The sequence below is a fragment of the Propithecus coquereli genome, unplaced genomic scaffold, assembly GCF_000956105.1.
Source record: "Propithecus coquereli isolate 6110/MARCELLA unplaced genomic scaffold, Pcoq_1.0 Scaffold503, whole genome shotgun sequence".
Classification (NCBI taxonomy): Eukaryota; Metazoa; Chordata; class Mammalia; order Primates; family Indriidae; genus Propithecus; species Propithecus coquereli.
In genome coordinates this window covers 105,207-125,037 of record NW_012150875.1, presented here as the reverse complement: position 1 = coordinate 125,037, position 19,831 = coordinate 105,207, and the positions used below count along the sequence as shown (strand labels likewise).

General features: G+C 56.4%; 1 protein-coding gene across 1 annotated transcript; it reads left to right on the top strand.

The window, feature by feature from the left end:
* Window positions 1-1,183: 1,183 nt before the first annotated feature.
* ZBP1 (Z-DNA binding protein 1) lies at window positions 1,184-13,721 on the top strand. Its single transcript, XM_012656484.1, has 8 exons — window positions 1,184-1,325; window positions 4,376-4,618; window positions 5,234-5,299; window positions 5,755-5,928; window positions 7,120-7,320; window positions 8,556-8,747; window positions 9,707-9,916; window positions 13,520-13,721. Exons 1-8 carry the CDS (start codon window positions 1,292-1,294, stop codon window positions 13,699-13,701), a joined length of 1,302 nt encoding a protein of 433 aa, XP_012511938.1. The 5' UTR covers window positions 1,184-1,291; the 3' UTR covers window positions 13,702-13,721.
* Window positions 13,722-19,831: the final 6,110 nt, after the last annotated feature.

Below are 19,831 nucleotides of genomic sequence, written 5' to 3'. Positions count from 1 at the left end.
CCCTCCCAGCCCTCTGCCCCTGGGACACAGCTCATGAGCTCTGGACCCCAAGTTCAAGGACTTCCTGGCTGAGTTCTCGACCCCCTTGGCCATGGCCTGGTACAAAGCCATTCAGCTCTGTGGGCCTCAGTTTCCCCTCTGTAATCAAGAAGAGAACAGTGGCTCTGAACTGTTGGGGGTCACTGGCCCGTGTGAGAATTTAGGAGAAGGATGGCTCCTTTCGCCAGAAGCATGTAGGGCTGCTCCATTGTGCTTGGGGTTGGGGGCCCTGGAGGCTCTGGCCAGATGACTCAGCTGGACTCAGCACTTTAGTCCTGACGACAACCAGATACTTTGATTGACCCCATTTTACACATGAGGAAACTGAGGCACCGAGAGGTTAAGTGACTTGCCCAAGGTCACGCAGCTGGTAAGTGGTGGGGGCTGGGTTTGAACTCAAGCATCCCGGCCCCTGGCTCACACTTCTAACCACAAAGCAGCAGCGGTTCTCAGCTGCCCACCTCGGGCGTTTTTGCAAAGTCCGTGCAGGAAGCAGCCTTCTAATCTATGGCTCTGAAATTACGAAGCAAGCTCTACGGTGAGGCTGGAAATCGATGTGGTCTGTGGCTGAGGGTGACTCACCCATGCCTTCCAGATGTTACAGATCAGGAAACACGGTTGGGAAACAGGACTGGCTCTGCCACTGACTCTGTGTGTGGCCCTGGACAAGCAACCTTGCCATTCTAGCCTCAGTTTCCCCTCGAGGAAAGAGGACAGCCGCAGCCCTACCCTGCGCTGAACTGGAGGAGCACACAGCTCGGAAAGCAGAGAGTAGGTGCTCACTGAACAGAACTATTTTGATACACCCGGAAACACCAGCAGGGCGCCCACCCGCCTGAACGTGTGGGCCTTCGGGGCGTGGTCTGCGTGGGCCGCGCCGGGAGCCGGGAGGGTGAGGGAAGCCCCTGCCCCGAGACTTCCTCAGAGGACTCTCTGTTCCCCTCCTTTGGCATCTTGCTCATCAACTCTCCTTTCAATTTTGTTTCTGTCGAAACCCTCACACAGAAGTTTCGTTTTCCTTTTCTCCAGAAGGCTGATGTGGTCGGGCTGACGAGGCGTTGGTTTCCGGGGTGGAAGCAGCTGACACCTGCCGGGTCGAAGCCGGCATCCGCTGGCCTGTGGGTTCAGAGCTTCCAGCAGCGCCTGCTGGGCCACGTAAGGACACTCGGCCTCGACCCGGCCCCTCTCTAAAGACAGTGCGGGAGCCCGCGCTGCCCCCAAGTCTGCCAGGCTCCTTGCAGCTGCTGCCAGCATGACCCAGGCTCCTGCTGCCCCGGGCAAAGAAGGTATGGTCCCTCTTCCTTCCAGGGAACAGGCTAGTTCCCCAGGGTAGTGTTTCTGCTGCTCTCTCTGGCTTCTTTCCTTGGCCCAGATAACAGCAACGATGACAGCAGCAGTCCCCTAAGGAATAGCAACTATAAGGAGCAGGAGAGAGATGGCATAGCCATCCCGGGTTTTTTATTTTTGTTTTAAGACACAGTCTCACTCTGTTGCCCAGGCGGGAATGCAGTGGCCTCATCATAGCTCACAGCAACCTCAAACTCTTGGGCTCAAGCGATCCTCCTGCCTCAGCCTTCCGAGTAGCTGGGACTACAGGTGCATGCCACCATGCCTGGCTAATTTTTTCTATTCTTTATAGAGACAGGGTCTTGCTATGTTGCCCAGGCTTGTCTTGAGCTCCTGGCCTCAAGCGATCCTCCCTTCTCAGCCTCCCAAAGTGCTAGGATTATAGTCCTGAGCCACAGCGCTTGCTGCCATCCTGTTTTGAAGACTACCCATGCCCTAGGCACCTGGAAACATGCTTCTCATGCATTTCACTATAGCCTGCAGCAGGTGCAATGATGTTCCCATTTTATAGATGAGATAACTGAGGCCCTGAGAGATGAAATGACTCTCTCAGGTTACCACAGCTGCCTGGCATTTGTGCGAGGGTCCAAACATTATCTCGTAGTCATTTTGAGAAACGAAGCAAGTTGCTTTGATAACATTTGCATGTGCCTATTCCCCCACCCCCCTTGTCGCATTATTTCCTCAATTAATGTTTCAGTCCTGGAGGAGCCGCCATGAAGGCTGACCGGGCATTGAGCAGCCGCTGTTCTCTAGGGCTCTGCTAAGTGCTTGTGGGCTCTGAGCAGAGGGTGGTTTTGTGGTTTTTTGGTTTTCTGTTTTGTCTGTTTTTAACCTTCACCATAATCTTTAAGCAGCTACTGTTATCCCCACTTCGCAGATGGGGAAACTGAGACACAGAGAGGTCACATAGCTAGTGCTCGGCAGAGCCGGGGCTCAGACCCAGGAGACCACCCTTAGAGAATGGAAAGGAGGACAGGCGAGTGCACCTATGGGGGTGACGTGGGCGGGTGGCCCAGAAGCCCTGGCTGGTGGCCAGGTTCCTGTGACACTTCCTCCATGGAGTGGGCACACGGCACTGGTCAGGGGGCCTCAGTGACCAGCTGTGACTGGCGTTTCCCGCCTTCTTCCCTGGCTGATTTTCCTCTGTGACTCACTTGTCAGCCACACCTGCTTTGTTTCATGACTTCCATTCTCAGACACAGTTGCCGGGGGCTCGGGGGCCAGGGCAGCCCGCCCCTCAGGCTAGCCCTCCACTCACTTCTCTGACTCCCCTCTCCTTTGGGGTGCGGCGGGGCTCCCTGTGGGGCAGGCTGTTCCAGAATCAAAACTCTTGGAATGAGGAGAAACCAGGTGTAAGGCAGCTGGGTGGGATTAGGCGGGTGAAGGGGCCGGCGCTCCCAGGTCTCCTAACTGCTCGTCCCCTGCGCCCGGCAAGTGCCACAGAATCGGCAAACCGGCCATCCCCTCCCCCACGAAAGGACGCGCCCAGAGAACCCTCTGATCAGGAAGGAAAACCCAGAAGGCAGAGGATTGGGTCACTTTCCTGGAAGATGACCCAGGATTTCCCGGAAAGGGCCCTGCTAGGCAGCCCCCTCGGGGTTCTTGGCATCAGAGACTTCCTGGTGACAGGCTGGGCCACCACCCACGGCCGTCTCCCCAGACGCTGGCTCCCAGCTGCTGCCTCTACCCTGTGTCTGCCCCTCCTCACCTCCTGGCAGAGAAGCTGGTTTCGATTTTCTTTTTTAATTATGCGAGGTGATGGTTTTGATTTTTGAGAGCTTCCCCAGGAAGCTCAGTGGCCATTTGGAGCGTTCCTCCTTGAATTTTATGGGGTCCTACTAAGGGTTTCTGAAACTCAGACCAGGAAACAGATGCACATGCCAACTGGCCAAGGAAGGGCTACTTGTGCCCTGCCCCTGATCAACTGGGCAGACATCTGTCCCAGTAGAGGACAAACCTACTCATTCATTCATTCATTCATTCAGCCAATCACTCATTCATTCAACTACCATTTCCTGAGCACCTACTGTGTGCCTGGCACTGTGCTAGGCACTGAAGTTATGACTGAATGAGGCAAGCACAGCAGGGGATCCTTGGGGACATTCTGCAGGGGACCTCCACACTAGCAGCATCCCACCCACTCTGGGACCTAGAGAACAGCTTCCCAAAGGAGATGGCATCTGAGTGAGACCTGGAGGTTGAGTAAACATTGGACAGGTGGGGTGGGGGGAAGAATGTTTCTGACAGAGAGAACAGCATGTGCAAAGGCCCTGGGGTGAGCGGGGCTGAAGGGAGCACAGACGGGCTGGCACTTAAGGAAGCTGGGGAGGGTGGAGATGAGGCTGGGTGGTCACAGAGCCACATCTGCTGCTGAGCTCACGGCTCCCTGGAGGGAACCCAGCTGGAGCTGGGGCCAGCTGGGGGCTGGTCGCTGCCATCCAAGAGATGGTGAGCGGAAGGGGTGGGGGTGAAGAGGGCAGTGCAGAGTATGAGAGAGATCCAGGAACAGCTTTTCCAGGACTCCAGGATTGGGCATCGGGGGAAAGACTTGTTTCTGGATGTCTGTCAGGTCCTAGCTTGGATGAGCAGCGACCCCACTGGGCTACAGCCGTGTGGGCGGATTCCCCAGGGAGGAGGGAAGGGGGAGGGGGACGGGAGGACACAGGGCAGGCGTCCCAGGCAGGACCTGGCCTCACTTTCCCGGGCCTCTCTTCATCCGTCCTGCTCTGCCCTTCCCCCTGTACTCCCACCTCCCGCCCATACCCACACTGGGAGGCACGCCAGGCCCCAGCACCTCCTCTGGCCGCCAGGCTGTCCAGCCAAGGTCACCTCTGACCTGCCCAGGTGCCCCCTCTCTGCTGTTGTGGGTGGGTGTCTGCTGAGGTCTTTGCCCACCTCCCCTGCCTTCCAGAGCCTCCAGCCCAGGCTCAACCTTGGGGGCCCCAGGGGGGCTCAGTTCCTCTCTCTGCCCCTCTCCCTCTGTCAGGCCGCCTTGAACAGAAGATCCTGCAGGAGCTAAGGGAAGCCGGGGCCCCTGTGAAGACCGCCCAGCTGGCGAAGAAATGCCAAGTGCCCAAGAAGGAGCTCAACCAAGTCCTCTACCGAATGAAGAACGAGTCGAAAGTCTCCCTCGCAGGCCCTGCCATGTGGCGCCTGGACGAGGGTGGGCCTGGCGACGCGGCCCTTGCGCAGCTGGCCCTGCCCAGCCACAGTGACCTGCCATCCCAGGGTAGGTCTGAGCCAGTGGGAGCCATCCTGGCCATGGACAAGCCCAGACTTGAGCTTGGGTTCAAATACGGGCTCTGCCACTTGGGGACGCAGGATGTCTCCTCACTGGAGCTTGGTTTCTTTCTCTGGCTAATGGGGATGACGATATGGCTACTTTGCAGGGCTTGCTGAGAGGATTAGCTGCACAGGGCTCAGCCCAGCGCACACGGCACGTAGTAGGTGCTCAGCAAACATTAATAACAGAAAATGATGATGATGATAACAATGGAACGCACTTGGTGTCCCACTAGGCCCCTCTTCTAGCTTTAGAGCCCACGGAGGAAAAGAGCTGACACTTACCCAGTACTTAAGGGGGGCTGGGTGCTGAGCCCCAGGGCTCACCTGACCCTCACACAAGCCCGGGAGGCAGGTGGGTACTGTCTTCCCCTCTTTCTACAGAAAAGACAATTGAGCTCCAAAGAAGTTAATTAGCAGGAAGCCCCACAGCTGGACGGAGCAGGGTGGGATTAGAGCCCGTGTTTAACTCTGGAGTCTGCCCCGAGGCCCACCTCTGCCCGGCAGAGGCCGGGGGCCATCTCCTGTTCCCCCACCCTCTGACCCGCCTTTCTTTCTCCAGCCGAGAGGCCCCCAGAAGACGCAGCTGGAATTCCAAAGAAGCCTGGCCCTCAGCTCAGTGACCGACGTAAGCATCCTCATTCCGTTTGGCTCCTAGCGCCTGGGAGCCCTTCCCCGCAACCCACAGCCCTCCTCGAGGGTACAGGACAGTACGAGTGGTCAGGGGCCCCGTCCCACCTACCCAGGGGCTCCCGCACAGTGTTCAGAGGCAAGACTCCGTCCTCGCAGTGGAGGAATCTAAATGGCTGAGAAATGATTTCTCCGCTCAATAGTTGACCCTCGCGGGGCACCTGCTGCGTGCCAGGCACGTGCAGAGCATGCGTGCACCTCCCTGGTCCTCAGAACCACCTCTGCAGAGCGCCGCTGTTACCCCCATTATCATTACGCCCATTTTTGAGAGGAGGAAACTGAGCCTGGAGGGGCTGGGGAGCTGTCCAAGGTCACAGAGCTTGTCGGCTGTCCGTGGCGGGGCAGATTCAAGCTCTGGGTCCTCCTTAACCACCTGACCATCCTGCCCTCCAGAGGAGGAGATCTACAGGTTCCTGGAAGACAAGGGGCCCCACAATGCCCTGGTCATCGCCCAGGCCCTGGGCCTGAGGACGGCAAAAGACGTCAACCCAGACCTGTACAAGATGAAGGGCAAGCACCTTCTGGACTTTGACGAGAGGCTGAAAGCGTGGGCAATCTATCGGCCAGGTAGGCCCTTCCCTGCTGCCTGCACCTGGGCAGGGGCAGCGCGGCCGGGCTGCGGAGAAACCATTCGCACCGCACTCTCGGTCCTTGCTGGGCGCTCCGCTAAGCCTGCTCCACCTCGTGAGAACCTACCAGAAGCTTGCGGTGGGGCGGTCCTGCTGACCGTTCACTGGAGGGGGTTCCGGGAGGGAGGGGCGTGGCGGGATTAACCAGGGACGGCAGAAGGCGAGGGTCCGGGAGGGGGCGCCTGCTCCGCGTTTCCTCGGCCCCGGCGTGCAGGGGCTCAGTCCGAGTGCGAGCACTTTGCCTAACTTGGGGTTTGGCAGTGGGCAGAAGAGAAGGCCAGGCTGGGCTCAGACCCCGACGGGTGGAGCCCCAGGGACAGCTCATCCGTGAGGGCAGCAGGCACAGGCCCCGAGCCCATGGCACTCTTAGGGGGCCACAAAAATGCTTTAATTTTTATTTCTTTTAAAATCAGAAGAAGAAGCGGATATTATAAATATGGTGAATATCTCGAAACAAATCCAGCCTGGATTATATTTGTCTGTGTGCTAACATGGTCACAAAATGTCATTTAAAAGATTTTTTTAAGGAGGACAGGGTCCACGCCGGGGGAGTCCGGGCAGGGGCCCGTCTCGGCCCACATGGGACAGACCCTCCCCTCACGGTGCCGGGGGTCTCGGCATCGTACGGCCGCTGTGAGGAAGTAATAACGTGACAGCAGCCAGATTTTAAAGACTGGTGACAAATCCAAATCCTTACAAATGTCTTGTGAGCCCCCGACAGCTCATCAGGCCATTGCTCAAGGGAGAAGGGGCGCCTGTGCCCCTTGGTCAGGGCTGTGGCTGCCCCCCAGGGGGAGGGACAGAAGACGGGGAGAGTGGTGTGGGGCCCCTGCAGGCCCCCAGCAAGCACTCATGGTGGCCTGGCCACGGGGCGGAGGAGGACACACAGGCAGGTTACTTGCCGTGGCCGTTTCCAAGCAAGGCTCCATCCGGGATACCTGTGGTGTGTCTGTTAAACAGGCCGGGTCTTGGGTCCCACCTTGGACCCACTGCCTCCGGACCCCCGGGAGAGCACCTTGGATGTGTGTTTTAACAAGCTCCCCGGGAGAACTTGGTGCTGCCGACTGGTATCTGGAACCCCTGACCCCCAGAGAGGTGCAAAGGGATAGAATGGAATATTAATTTGCAGAAGATTCTGGAAGAAGAGATCGGCCCATTGCAGTAGATTCTGGAGGGAGAAATCAGTGCACTGCGGTTATGAACCAGCAAAATCCAGTCATCACGATCCACCAGCACGGAACGAACAGCAAAATTTCCATTGAGAACTCCCACAGCACTCAGATCGGACATGGGAACGTCATGATGAGAGCGATAACCCCTGGGGAAAGCGGTAAGTTGTCAGAGACACTCAGGAAAAGGGACCCTGAGGGGGCACCCACTCCACCTGGGTGAGGGAGGGGACTGGGGGAGTCCACCTCCAAGGAGAAAGGACCACCTTCCAACCCCCCAGATCCTCCTTCATGGCCTTCCTGAGAATGAGGGAGCCTGGATCAAACCTCTCCTGCTTCCCCTTCACTCCGATCCTTTGGCCTCATTTTCAACGGGTTCTGATATTTTTCCATGAGAAATAACTCAATTCACTCTCCCTCAGCAGACTGTCACAAGGCGGTTATTGCAGTATTTCATTTGTTCTGAGATGCATTACTTTCGTCCACAAGTCAACAGGTTGGAAATTGGGGTGCGTCTTACCATCAGTGGCCCCCTAGTTCTGATGAAATACAGTGCTGCACACTGGGCACTCCCCCCATGCCAGTCCCTCTGGCAAAAGGGGACAGGCCACCTATCAGTCTCGCCATGTCACCCATGAGTGACAGCATCAGCCCAAATGTTGGGTCACTTCCATAACATTGGGAGAGCCTTTCCCCACTCGGGGCCTCAGTTTCCCCAACTGCGAAATAAAGAACTTCGCTCTAGAATCCAGACCATCGTTTCCCCAACTTTAATCCTCTCAGCCTCCCCTTCCCAGTTTGGGCCACTCCCATGTCTAATTATTTAATTAATGCTATTAAATGGTTCACCTTTTTTCCTACTCAAATTTATTTTTTTTAAATTTTTATAGCATTACCTTAAGTTGAAAACTATGAAGATCACCATAAAAATAAATGCTGGGAAAATAAAACACTGTAGGAGGCTCTGAGCCTTGGTGTTGGAAAGCATTAAAATGTCTTAGCCCCAAAGGGGACTTTCTCTCGCTGAGGTCAGAAGGACCGAGAATGACTGGGAATCAGAGCCATGTGCTCATTGTTTGGGTCTGCAAGTGTCCTGGCAACACCCTGGCACCAGCACAGTCGTGACAAACTGGGGACCCCAAGACGAGGTGTTTGCTGGGTCCTCCTGCTCCCCCTTCAGGGCCTGAAATGATTGTCTCCCGGTCTGACGGTGTCTAGGAGGGATCCAGAGGCCTGTCCCCTCTGTCCAGGCAGGACTTTGTGTGTGTGTGTGCGTGTGTGTGCGTGTGCATGTGTGCGCGTGCGTGTATTGGTGAAGGATGGGGGTGGGGGTCAGAGGGTGGAGAAGGAAGCCTAGAGTCACCCCCAGCAAGGTCGTGCTGTGTTCCCCTGCCAGGTTCCACGGCTCCCCGATACCTCCCTCCAACGGCGCCAGGTGACTCCTCAGCTCCCAGTGTCTGGGGGCCCCAGGACATCCACATGGAGCGATCCGTGCTCAGACGGGTGCAGCTGGGACACGACAATGAGCTGAGTGTCCACAGCACCCCAGCCGAAGGCTCCGGCCACATCCCCTCAGGCAGCCCCCCAGGTAACTGGGACCCAGTGGCCAGACCCCCACCCTGCTGCATTCTGCTCCTTGCTGGGAGGAACTGGTGCAGAGTCTGAGGGGAGAGGGGCATGATGGGAAATTCCTTTCCTTCCACCGGGAGGCTGGACCACAGACTAGAACAGGTGTGGCTTTTGCAGCTAGCACTGTGGATCCCCACCCCAGGAAACCTCAGTTTCCTCATCTGTAAAGTGGGCAGGCCTCCCCCGGGAAGCAGAGGCTGGCCCTCTGACGCAGGAGAGAGGCGATGGCTCGAGACTGGAAAGGTGCTTAAGGAGAACAGGTGCTCTACCAAGTGCTGTGGCCGCACAGTGACCAAAGGCGTTGGCGGAGGCCTTCCCTGCACTGGGAACCCAGAGGTGGGCGGAGGGAGGTGGGCAGAGAGGCTGGAGGGGAAGGAGGAGGCAGGGGCCCTCCGAGAAGAGTCTCCAGAGAGGGGGGAGGCCAGTGAGCGTGGGGAGGCCCCTGTGGGTTCAGCAGCAAGGGCTCGTGCGGGATGGGGACGGCTCCTGGGAGGGAGGGGCAGGAGGAGCTGGGCGGGGGAGGTGAAACCGAGCATGGACGTGTCCCGCAGGAAGTGTGGGTGGGAGAGGAAGGAGCCCACGGCAGGGCTGGGCCCGTGAGGGTTTCACCAGGGGTGGAGGCCGTGTTCCGGCGCGTAGAGAAGGGAGTGACCGAGGGACACTGATGGCCGGGTCAGCTGGGCTGGACTCCGGGGGCAGACCCTGCCTGCAGAGACCGACGGCACCCCAGGCGGGTGAACGGCGTGGCAGTGGGGTGGCAGTGGGGTGGCAGTGCGGTGGCCAGGCCAAGGCTGCCAGCTGAGTAGGTGCGGGCCGGGGAGGGAGGTGTGGGGACGAACCGGCCATGGGGGACCTGAAGGCCAGGCAGGGCTCAGGGCCATCATCCCACTGCCACACCTGTCTCTCTGTGACCCACAGTCTCTGCCACCGCCGACGGCCCGGGAGCTTCATTTGAAGTGCGAATGCCCACACCAGGCTCTCACCCCGAGGGGGACGCGGCCCAGAGAGTCCACATCAGGTCGTGCTTCCTCGAGGACGCCGCCGTCGGCAACAGCAACAGAATGACTGTCCGCCCAGCGCCAGGGGGAGTCGCAGGGGCTGGAGATGGGCAGCCGGAGGAGGACGCAGGTGAGCCTGGGCACGGCGGGCCTGTGTGTTCTCTCTCCCCTCGCCATTCGTTCATGCATTCATTCACAGCCACTCCCTCGCCGCCTGTTTCCCGGAGTCAGGTGTTGATACGGGGCCGTGGCAAAGAGCAGGGGCTCTGGAGTTAGCGCACTGGGGCTCACGTCCTGCTAGCGGAGGGACTTAAGTCATTTAACTCTCGAGTCTGCTTCTTTATCTGTAAAACGGGCCTGGTGAGAACAGCCTGCAGCACCTCCTCCAGTTGTCGCTGGGATTGCATAAAACACGCAGGCAAAGTGCGCGGCACTGCGCCAGCCCCGAGTGCATTCAGGCAGCGGAAGGATCATTATCATCATCATCATTATTTTAGGCCCTGAGAGAGGTGCTGGGATGCCACAGGGCCGGGCTCTACCTCAGGGAACAGGCTAACCGGCTGCGGCAGCGGGACGGCAAACACAGTGGCTCCCCCGTCTGCGCACGGGGAGCAGTCTGGGCTGCCCCTCGAAGTCACCCAGGACAGGGTTCCTTCTACCTCGGTGCTCAGCTGTCCTAGCGCTCTGTGCCTGTCTGTGGGGTTGGACTAGGCACCAGCAAGGATGGGGAAGAGCGGACTCGGAAGGTCAGCGTTGCCTTTGACCAAGCACATACACCGCTGCGGTGCCGCGCCCAAGGCCTGCACCTGGCCACGAGGGGGCTGGGAAATGTCGCCCGTGTCAGGGCCGTCTGAGTCCAGCTCAGACTCAGGGGAAGACCTACTAAGAGAGCAGCCCATCCTTTAAAGCTTTGAAGCCAGGCACTGACTTCTCCTCTCTAGCTATGAAAGTTCTAGATGGCATCTTCTCCCAACAGAAGGCTGTTGTGTCTACATGGAAAACTGTTGGTTGGTGTGGCCACTTTCATCAATTATGTCACTAGATCTTCTGGAAAACTTGCTGCAGCTTTTACATAGTCTATAGTCTATTAAGGGTGCAATAGCATTATGTCTAAAAAAAAAAGTACATACCTTAATTTAAAAATACTTTATTGTTAAAAAATGTTAATCATCTGAGCCTTCACAGAGTCATATCTTTTGGCTACTGAAGGGTCTTGCCTGGATGCCGACGGCTGCTGACTGAGCAGAGCAGTGGTTGCTAAAAGTTGGGGTGGCTGTGACAATTTCTTAAAATAAGACAACAATGGAGTTTGCCACATCAGTTGGCTCTTCCTTTCACAAACACACAGATTTCTCTGTAGCATGTGATGATGCTTGATAGCATTTTACCCACAGTAAACTTCTTTCGAAATTGGAGTCAGTGTTCTCAAACTCCGCAGGGGCTTTATTGAGTAAGTCGATGTGATATTCTAAATGCTTTGTTGTCCTTTCAACAACGTTCACAGCCTTTTCACCAAGAGTGGATTTGATCTCAAAACGCTACCTTCTCTGCTCGTCCATAAGAAGCAACTTCTAATCTGTTCAAGTTTTATTATGAGGTTGCAACAATATAGTCGCATCTTCAGGCTCCGCTTCTAACTCTAGTTCTCTTGCTGTTTCCACCACACCTGCAGAGACTTCCTCCACTGAAGTCTTGAACCCCTTGAAGTCATCCATGAGGGTTAGAACCAACTTCTTCCAAACTCCTGTAATGTTGATATTTCCTCCCGTGAATCACAAATGTTCTATGTTCTTAATGGCATCTAGAATGGTGAATCCTTTCCAGAAGGTATTCAATTTACTTTGCCCAGTTCCATCAGAGAAATCACTACCTATGGCAGCTATAGCAGCTAAGGCCTTATGAAATGTATTTCTGAAATAATAACACTTGAAAGTTGAAATTACTCTTTGATCCATGGCTGCAGAATGGCTGTTGAGTTAGCAGGCACGAAAACGGCATTTATCTCCTTGTACATCTCCGTCAAAGCTCTTGGGTAACTAGGTGCATTGTCAATGAGCAGTAATCTTTTGAAAGGAATCTTTTCTTCTGGGCAGCAGGTCTCAATAGTGGTCTCAAAATATTCAATAAAGCATGCTGTAAAAAGACGTGCTGTCATCCAGGCCTTGCTATTCCATTTATAGAGCACAGGCAGAGTAGATTTAGCATAATTCTTAAGGGCCCTGGGATTTTCAGAATGGTAAATGAACTTTGGCGTTAACTTAAAGCCACCAGCTGCATTAGCACCTAATAAGAGAATCACCCGTCCTTTAAAGCTTTGAAGCCAGGCACTGACTTCTCCTCTCTCACTATGAAAGTTCTAGATGGCATCTTCTCCCAACAGAAGGCTGTTGTGCTTACATGGAAAACTGTTGATTGGTGTGGCCACTTTCATCAATTATGTCACTAGATCTTCTGGAAAACGCGCTGCAGCTTTTACATCAGCACTTGCTGCGTCACCTTGCACTTTCAGGTTATGGAGACGGTTTCTTTCCTTAAACCTCACGAACCAACCTCTTCTGGCTTCACACTTTTCTTCTGCAGCTTCCTCACCTCTCTCAGCCTTCACAGAATTGAAGAGAGTCCGGGCCTTGCTCTGGATTAGGCTTTGGCTTAAGGGAGTGATGTGGCTGGTTTGATCGTCTACCCAGACCACTCCAACTTTCTCCACATCGGCAAGAGGCTGTTTTGCTTTCCTATCATTCTTGTGTTCACTGAGTAGCACTTTTAATTTCCTTCAAGAATTTTTCCTGTGCATTCACAGCTTAGCTAACCGTTTGGTGCCGGAGGCCTGGCTTTCGGCCTGTCTCGGCTTTCGACATGCGTCCCTCACCAAGTGTAATCGTTTCTAGCTTTTGATTTAAAGTAAGAGCTGTGCGACTCTTCCTTTCACTCGAACATGTAGAGGCCATTGCGGGGTTATTAACTGGCCTAATTTGGATGATTCTGCATCTCAGGGAATGGGGAGGCCCGAGGAGAGGGAGGCAGATGGGGGAGCGGCTGTCGCTGGAGCAGTCAGGACACACACAACAGTTGCTGGCTAAGTTTGCTGCCTTCTACGGGCATGGCTCATGGCACCGCAAAACGATGACAATAGTGAGATCAAAGATCACTGATCACAGGTCACCAAAACGGATATATTGTGACAATTGCCAAAATGTGACACAGAGACATGAAAGGAGCACGTGCTCTTGGAGAAATGGTGCTGACAACTTGCTCGAGGCAGGGCCGCCGCGAACCTTCGATTTGTGAAACACGCGGTGTCTGCGAAGGGCAGCAGAGGGAGACGCGAGGGGCGGGGTGCAATAGCGTGAGGAGTGCCCGCAGCTCCCTCCCCGGGTGTCCGGCAGGACCTTATCCTGAGAGGCGTGGCTGGGGGTGTGGTGCCGTGTTGTGTTCGTCGTGTTGTGTCGTGTGTGGGGAGTTGGCTATTGGAGACAGCGCTAGACAGAGCTGGGCCATCTTTTGGGTCCTGGGGGCACTGGGGAGCCCTGGGTCGGGGGCTCCTCCATGTCACGGCGGTGGAACCTGCACAGGACTGGCCAGAGACCCAGGGCTCCCCGCTCAAGACTCAGCCAGAATTTTAAGACAACAGCAAAGCATTAAACTGGGCTCGGGTCCTTCGGAGGGCAGGTCCCCCTGGGAAGGCCCAGGCCACGTGCCCATGGAGCTGACCCTACGCCATCTCTTCCCGCAGACCCTGCTCCCGAAGCCTCACAATCCAGAAGCGGTTTCCCTCGAGACGCGGGTCAGGCTGCCCCTGGCATCACCTCAATGCTCACCCCACGGCTGGAAGCTGTGACCCTTGGAAACAGAGATCCTGAAACTGCGGAACACAGTTGTGGGGTGCAAGGAACCCCAGGCTGGGGGAGCCAGTGAGAAGATGGGGTTTACAGCAGACAGCCTCGGTCCGGACTCGGTCAGGCCGAGGCGAGGCCCGGGCGCCTTTGGCTTGTTGTTTTTTGTTTTTGGCCACTTTTTTGGCGTGTTGGTTTTTTACCTTTTGCCGGCGGGGTTGGTTTTCGGGCTTGGGCTTTTTTGGGGTTGGGTTCGGGCCGGGCTTTTTGTTGCCCGGGCCCGGCCGGCCGGGGGGGGGTTTTGGGGACCCTTTGTTGGGTTGGGGGGGGGGGCCAGGTAGGAGCCGCCTTTCTCTCCTTCCTGGGCCCGGGTCCCTGCCGAATTGCCTTCCTCTGTGGCCCCTGCTGTGGTTTGAATGTTTGTGTACCTGCAAATTTCACACTGAAACTTATCCCTGGTGCGATGACATTAAGAGTCGGAGGCGATTTAGGAGGTGATGAAGTCAGGCAGGCAGAGCCCTCCTGAATGGGGTTAGTGCCCTTACGAAAGGGCTCCGGGGAGCTGGCTAGCCCCTTTGCCCTGCCACCCTGTGAGGACACAGCAGCAAGGCGCCTTCTTTGAAGCTGGGACCAAGCTGTCGCCAAGCATCGACTCTGCTGGCACCTTGATCTTGGCCTTCGCAGCCTCCAAAACTGTGAGCAAGACAGTCCTGCTGTTTGTAAGGCACCAGGTGTGAGGCATCTCGTTACAGCAGCCTCGGCCGACGAAGACTCTGCCCGCTCTCCTCTCCTCCCTCAAGACCTGACTTCCCCAAGGCCCATCAGGGCCACCTGACCTCTTTACCACCTGACCTTTCTAGAATCTTCTCTCCTCAGCCTGTTCTCTCTAGGGATTTCTTAGCTGCACTTCCCAAGAGCAAATTCCTCCCCCACCTCCAGGCCCTGGTGGAAGTCACTGGCCGGCCCACGGGTCAGGTGACCTCTCCTGGCCAATCAGCAGGGAGCACTTGCTCCAGACCGGCCATGTCGCCTGGGCTGAGTCCCCCAGAAGGGGTGTGGGCTCCAAGATATTTCCAGGAGGGGGCGAGGGGGAGACCAAGGCACACTCGGGTAGGGATGATGGGAGGAAAATGGAGAAGGATGGAGGAAGGTGGTGGCGATCGTGGAACAAGGACTGCCTGCTCCCTGCGCACGTGCACACACGCACACACATGTGCACACGTGCACACACACAGGCACTGTGTCGCTGGCCCTCCCAATGCCACCCCTACTCCTCAGATGCGCCTTTCTCACCCTCGCCGAGTCTCTCCATGGACCCTGTGCCCTGGGGCTAACGTCCACCTTGGTGGAGAGGGGCTGGCTCATCGCTGGGCCTGAGTAATAAAGGTCGTCACGCAAATTCATATCCCCTCTCCCAGCGCGACTGGGAGGATCTCGAGGGCGGAGGCATTGACACACTGGTCACCTAGACCAGCACACAGAACTGACACCTTGTCCCTTAGAGGGGAGTCCTAAGACAGTGTTGGAACCCCGGCTTCAGTCACTGCTGACGCGGGACCTATCCGTGCACGCGTCCGTTGGAAGAGCTAAGTCCCCTCAGCACTGAAGCCAGCGCCCTGGCGTTTGCATTCCCCAGCGCAGCTCGTCCCCCAAGACCAGGGAGAGGGAGGTCGGGTGGGGTGGGAATGGTGCTCTAGGTAGGGGCACAGCCAGGGCAGAGGCGTGAAGATCAGGACAAGATGAGTCGCTCAGAGAACCACAGCAGTGTCCGTGTCACTGGAGGGCCCAGTGCAAAGAAAAGAGGTGGGGGCGGTGGCTGGAGAGGGAAGCGGGGGCCAGAGCACAGGTTGGGAGTTGGGACTGGACGCCCAGCGCTGTACAAGCACCGCCCACAGGGAGAGCTGGACAGGCCCATGCAACACGGTACAGTCATTGGATTCGTCATGGGGAGCCTTGTCCCAGGGGCCGGGATTGCCCAGCACTACCGGGAGCAAAGTTATCTTGACCACCATGCTGATCTGGGGTCCCCAAATCATTTTCCCATAGGATATTCTTTTGAGTCACCAGGTCTAAGGGGTTTGAGATTGGGTTTGGCTCACTGGGCCTGCCTTCCTCCTGTGTCAGCTGCAAATCAGTTGCTTGCCTCAAAGTTTGACCAAGGTCTGTGGTTAACCAGGCCCCATGTCAGTGGGGAATCGAAAGGCAGCTCCCAGCTCCAGCCCAAACCAGAACAGTCATTTTCCCAGCAAGATTTTCCCTGTGTAATTAATTTGTCATAAATACGCTGACAAGGCGTCCCTGGCAGTTAATGGGGGCTGGAGGTGAAGGTCAATGCTGGTCTCCTTGGGAAGGAAATTAACTAGCTACCATTAAAAGCAGAGAATGATTAAGTCCCACCATCCCCCAGCCCTGGCTCTCACCAGCCCGCCCTCCCACACGCCCCCTCCTGTGGTGGTGTGTGCAAACGAACTTGCAGCTCGCAGGGTTGGATGGGGGAGGAGGGATTTGCTCAAAGTTGGAAATGATTTTCCCAACCACCGACCTGCTCACAAATGCAATTCTATGTTCTCATCCCAGCTGTGCCCCTCCTCTCCGGGTGAGCCCAGACAGGACTCCTCACTTGTGGACTTTAGCAGACAGCCAAAACTGGAGGCTTAGAGCAGGAAGAAGAGTCTAGGGAGTAACTTAGGAGCATTTCAGCTTTAAGTGACAGACACCCAGCCCACCCAGGCTTAAACAAAAAGGGAGATTTATTTGCTCATGCAACTGGGAAATCAAGGGATACTTAGGTTCATGAATGGCTGGATCCAGGGGGCTCAACCCTTATCCTCAGGCTTCTTTCTCTCCATCTCTCTGAAAAAAATCTCCCCAATGTGGCCCCAGCCACCCAGGGCTTATGATCTGCCCGTTTAGCAACTCCAAGCCAAATACTGCTGGTAGAATGTCCCAAGGAGGATTCTGATTGGCTGTGCTTAGGTCACATGCCAATCCTTGAACCAATCAGGGAAAGTGAAGTGTTCCAATTGGTTACTTGGGATCAGATGTGCTCCCCCAGGTGGGAGGAGGTGACGTCATCCATGTGGGGTGTGCTACCCGAGAAAGCGTGGTTCTGTTATCAGAAGAGGGAAAGGGATGCTGCTCTAGCAAAAATCAGGTATCTACTTCAGGACTAGGGTATGAGTGTTTCTTTCCAGAATTATCCAAACACAGAAGGACTTTCTGTAGGGAAGGAAAGAAAAACACCCTTCATTTAAGGGACAATTGTGAGGTCTGGCCCGGCATGGGAGGCTGGGTGAGTGTAGCAATGAAGTTTCAAGTGGAAAACATGAAACCAAGAAGATTTTTAAAAATATAGTCAATGCTCCACACCTGTGCATTCTGAGGATCGAAAGTATTTGGGGGCAAAAATGCATGATTGCATCTGTACTGCACATGTATAGACTTTTTCTCCTTATTATTCCCTATACGGCGTAACAGTTATTTACATGGCATTTATCTTGTATTGGTATTTTAAGTAATCTAGAGATGATTTAAAGTATATGGGAGGATGTGCATGGCTTATATGGAAATACCACACCATTTTATATCAGGGACTTGAGCATACGGGGATTTTGGTGTCTGCAGTGGGTCCTGAACCAATCCCCCATGGATACCAAGGGGCGACTGTATGTTTAAAACTGCGGATGGAGTATTTCAGATCTGTTGTACTTTTCAATCCAAACGAAAAAGCAATACTTTCACTTCAGGGTGTTTGTTGGCTCTTGCAAACAAGTGGAGTTTGGGTAATGCCCATCCAGTGGCTCAAACAATGTGGCGAGAGACCTGTTGTCCCTCCATCTCTGCTTGGCTGCCCACAGACTAAGCTTTCTCAGCTTCCACATGGAGACTGTCCAGCCACAATGAGTTCTGCCTGCTGGTGACAAAGCAGCTGCTGTGGTTCCAGACCTCACATTCCCCCAGGGGACGAAAGTAACTTCTAAACCACCCCAGGATTCACCATCTCCAATTGGCCATGGGCATGAGAATCATCAACAGTAGCCAGTCCAGCCCCGCCCCTGAAGTTGGGGGAGCTTAGACTCATGCGGACCTGCAGCGCCCAGGGCATTTTCTAAGCATCCTTTAATCCTCCTCTTAAGTCAATGAGGAAATTGGGGCCAAGGCAGGGTAAGTGGCTTGCCCAGAGCCACACAGCTAGAAAGTGAAGCCCCTGCCCAACCTTCCAGAGTGAGAGCCAGGTTTTTCCAATCCTGCTGGCCAACCCATCACCCGGGATGTGACACTCCCATCTCCCAGGCTGCGAGCTCTGACGGATGAAAGGGAAATGCCTCCCACCCACCGGCAGCCCTGCGGCGGATGAGGAGGGGCCGGCGGGACCAGCGTTTTGCATTTTATGAAAACGCTCCGCCTATGAGAGGTCCTGTGAAACACGGGTTCCGTGGACAGACAGGCTGTGGATACACGGCATGGTGTCGTCACGCTGGGTGATCCTCAGGGAGCCCACTGCCCAGGGGTCAACTGAGGCTCAGGGAGGTTAGACAATTGTCCAAGGGACAGGGACAGGATTCCGACCTAGGCCACCAGGCTGCTAAGCCAGTGCTCTCCAACACGTTACTGAAGAAGCCGTCTGGGACTTAACATGGCAGCCAGGTGCGTCTCACTTGCTCGTTCACGGCCCGGTTCCCACCCCAGGGTCCTCTGGCCTCTGCTGCCATCAGCCCAGGGTCCACCTGGAGAAGCAGCCCAGCAGGGAACAGGCCCCAGAGCCCCGACAGCAGGAGTGTCAGATGGTGGGCTGGGGCCGGGCTGCCCCTCTCCCCGCTGCAGAGCCCCAGAGGAGCCCCGCCCGCCCAGCAGGTGGGGGCACGGGTGTGTACCGCCGTGGCGCCTGGAACCCGGCTGTGAGATCCTCGTGGCAAATCTGGTGCTGCCCTCCCACCCCAGCAGCCGTCTTACTGCTCTGAGCCCCTGTCTTCCTCTCTCACCTCCTGCCTCCCTCTTAGACAGACCCTGGGATGGCCCTGGGCCCACCCCATAATCCAGGCTCGCCTCCCTGTCTAACCACGTCTGCAGCCTCCATTGCTCCGTTTAAGGTAACATCCTCCGGGGTTCTGGGGATCAGGACGTGGACATCGTCGGGGGAGCATCATTCAGCCCCCCACGTTGCTAAACATCCTCCATGCCCAGGACAGCCCCCCACCCCTGCAACACGGAATTATCCAGCCCAGAGTGTCGGCAGTGCAGTGCCGCTGCTGCCGTCCCTATCACAAGACACAAGAATGAACGGGGCTTGGCTTCGCCGCCCTGCGTGTGTGTGCCCTGAGCGTGACGCAGACAAGTCCCAGCACCTCTGAGCCTCAGTTTCCCCTTCTGTACAATGGGGCAGAGATCAGGCCAGTGCCTGCCGCGTGGGAGCTCACTGTTAGGATTGAGGGAGATCTTGCTGACGTCCAGGCCCACCGACGGTGCTCCCGGGCCGGGGCACTGCCCAGGGATGCCTCGGTGGGCACAGCCTTGGCACCAGGTGCCGGGAGCCGAGGCCTCGCCGCTACCTGCGCCACCCTCCGGCCGCCCGCGCGGCGCTCACCGCGTTCACAGCCTTGGGCCGAGCGCCACCTGCTGGCCGCGCGCCGCCTGGCTGCCGCGCTCCGGGCCGGGCTCGCAGCTCGCAGAGGCAGAGCCTGGGAGCGGGACGTCCGGTGCCCACCCAGTTCCTCCCCCGAGAGCGGCCAGGCGCACGACGTTCCCGGGTGGTGCTGGGTAGTGCACAACATCCCACCCGTCCACAGGCCCCAGGTGAAGTTCCCGCCCTGCCCTTCCACGGGGCCCTGCCAGCGCCCCAAAGTTGGGGGAAGGGGCGCAAACCCAGCACTCTGCAAAGGCTGAGTTTCTCCCCTCATGGGGATCGCCCCTGCCTACTGGGTACACCCACCGCAAGCCCCCAGCCCAGCTCCTGCAGGAGCCCGGAAGACCTTCTCTGCAAGCCCACCTGCAGCATGCAGCCCTGAGCCCCCAGCTCTACCAAGGAAAAACTGTTTACCCCATTCCACATGGTGAAAAAACTGACACACAGAGAGGTTAAGCTACTTGCCCAAGGTCACACAGCCAGCGACTAGCCCACTAGGATTCAACCCAGGGCACAAAGTGAGTGCAGACAACCCCCAGCTGTGAAAGAAAACCCACATCATGCTTGGGAAATGCATCCGGTCTGGGGA

What these genes read in the sequence shown, in the direction of transcription:
- ZBP1 (XM_012656484.1), top strand. Translation starts at nt 1,292, where the DNA reads ATGACCCAGGCTCCTGCTGCCCCGGGCAAAGAAG. An exon ending in CAGTGACCTGCCATCCCAGG is followed by an intron (nt 4,619 to 5,233) that starts GTAGGTCTGAGC and finishes TTCTTTCTCCAG; the next exon opens with CCGAGAGGCCCCCAGAAGAC. An exon ending in GATAACCCCTGGGGAAAGCG is followed by an intron (nt 7,321 to 8,555) that starts GTAAGTTGTCAG and finishes TTCCCCTGCCAG; the next exon opens with GTTCCACGGCTCCCCGATAC.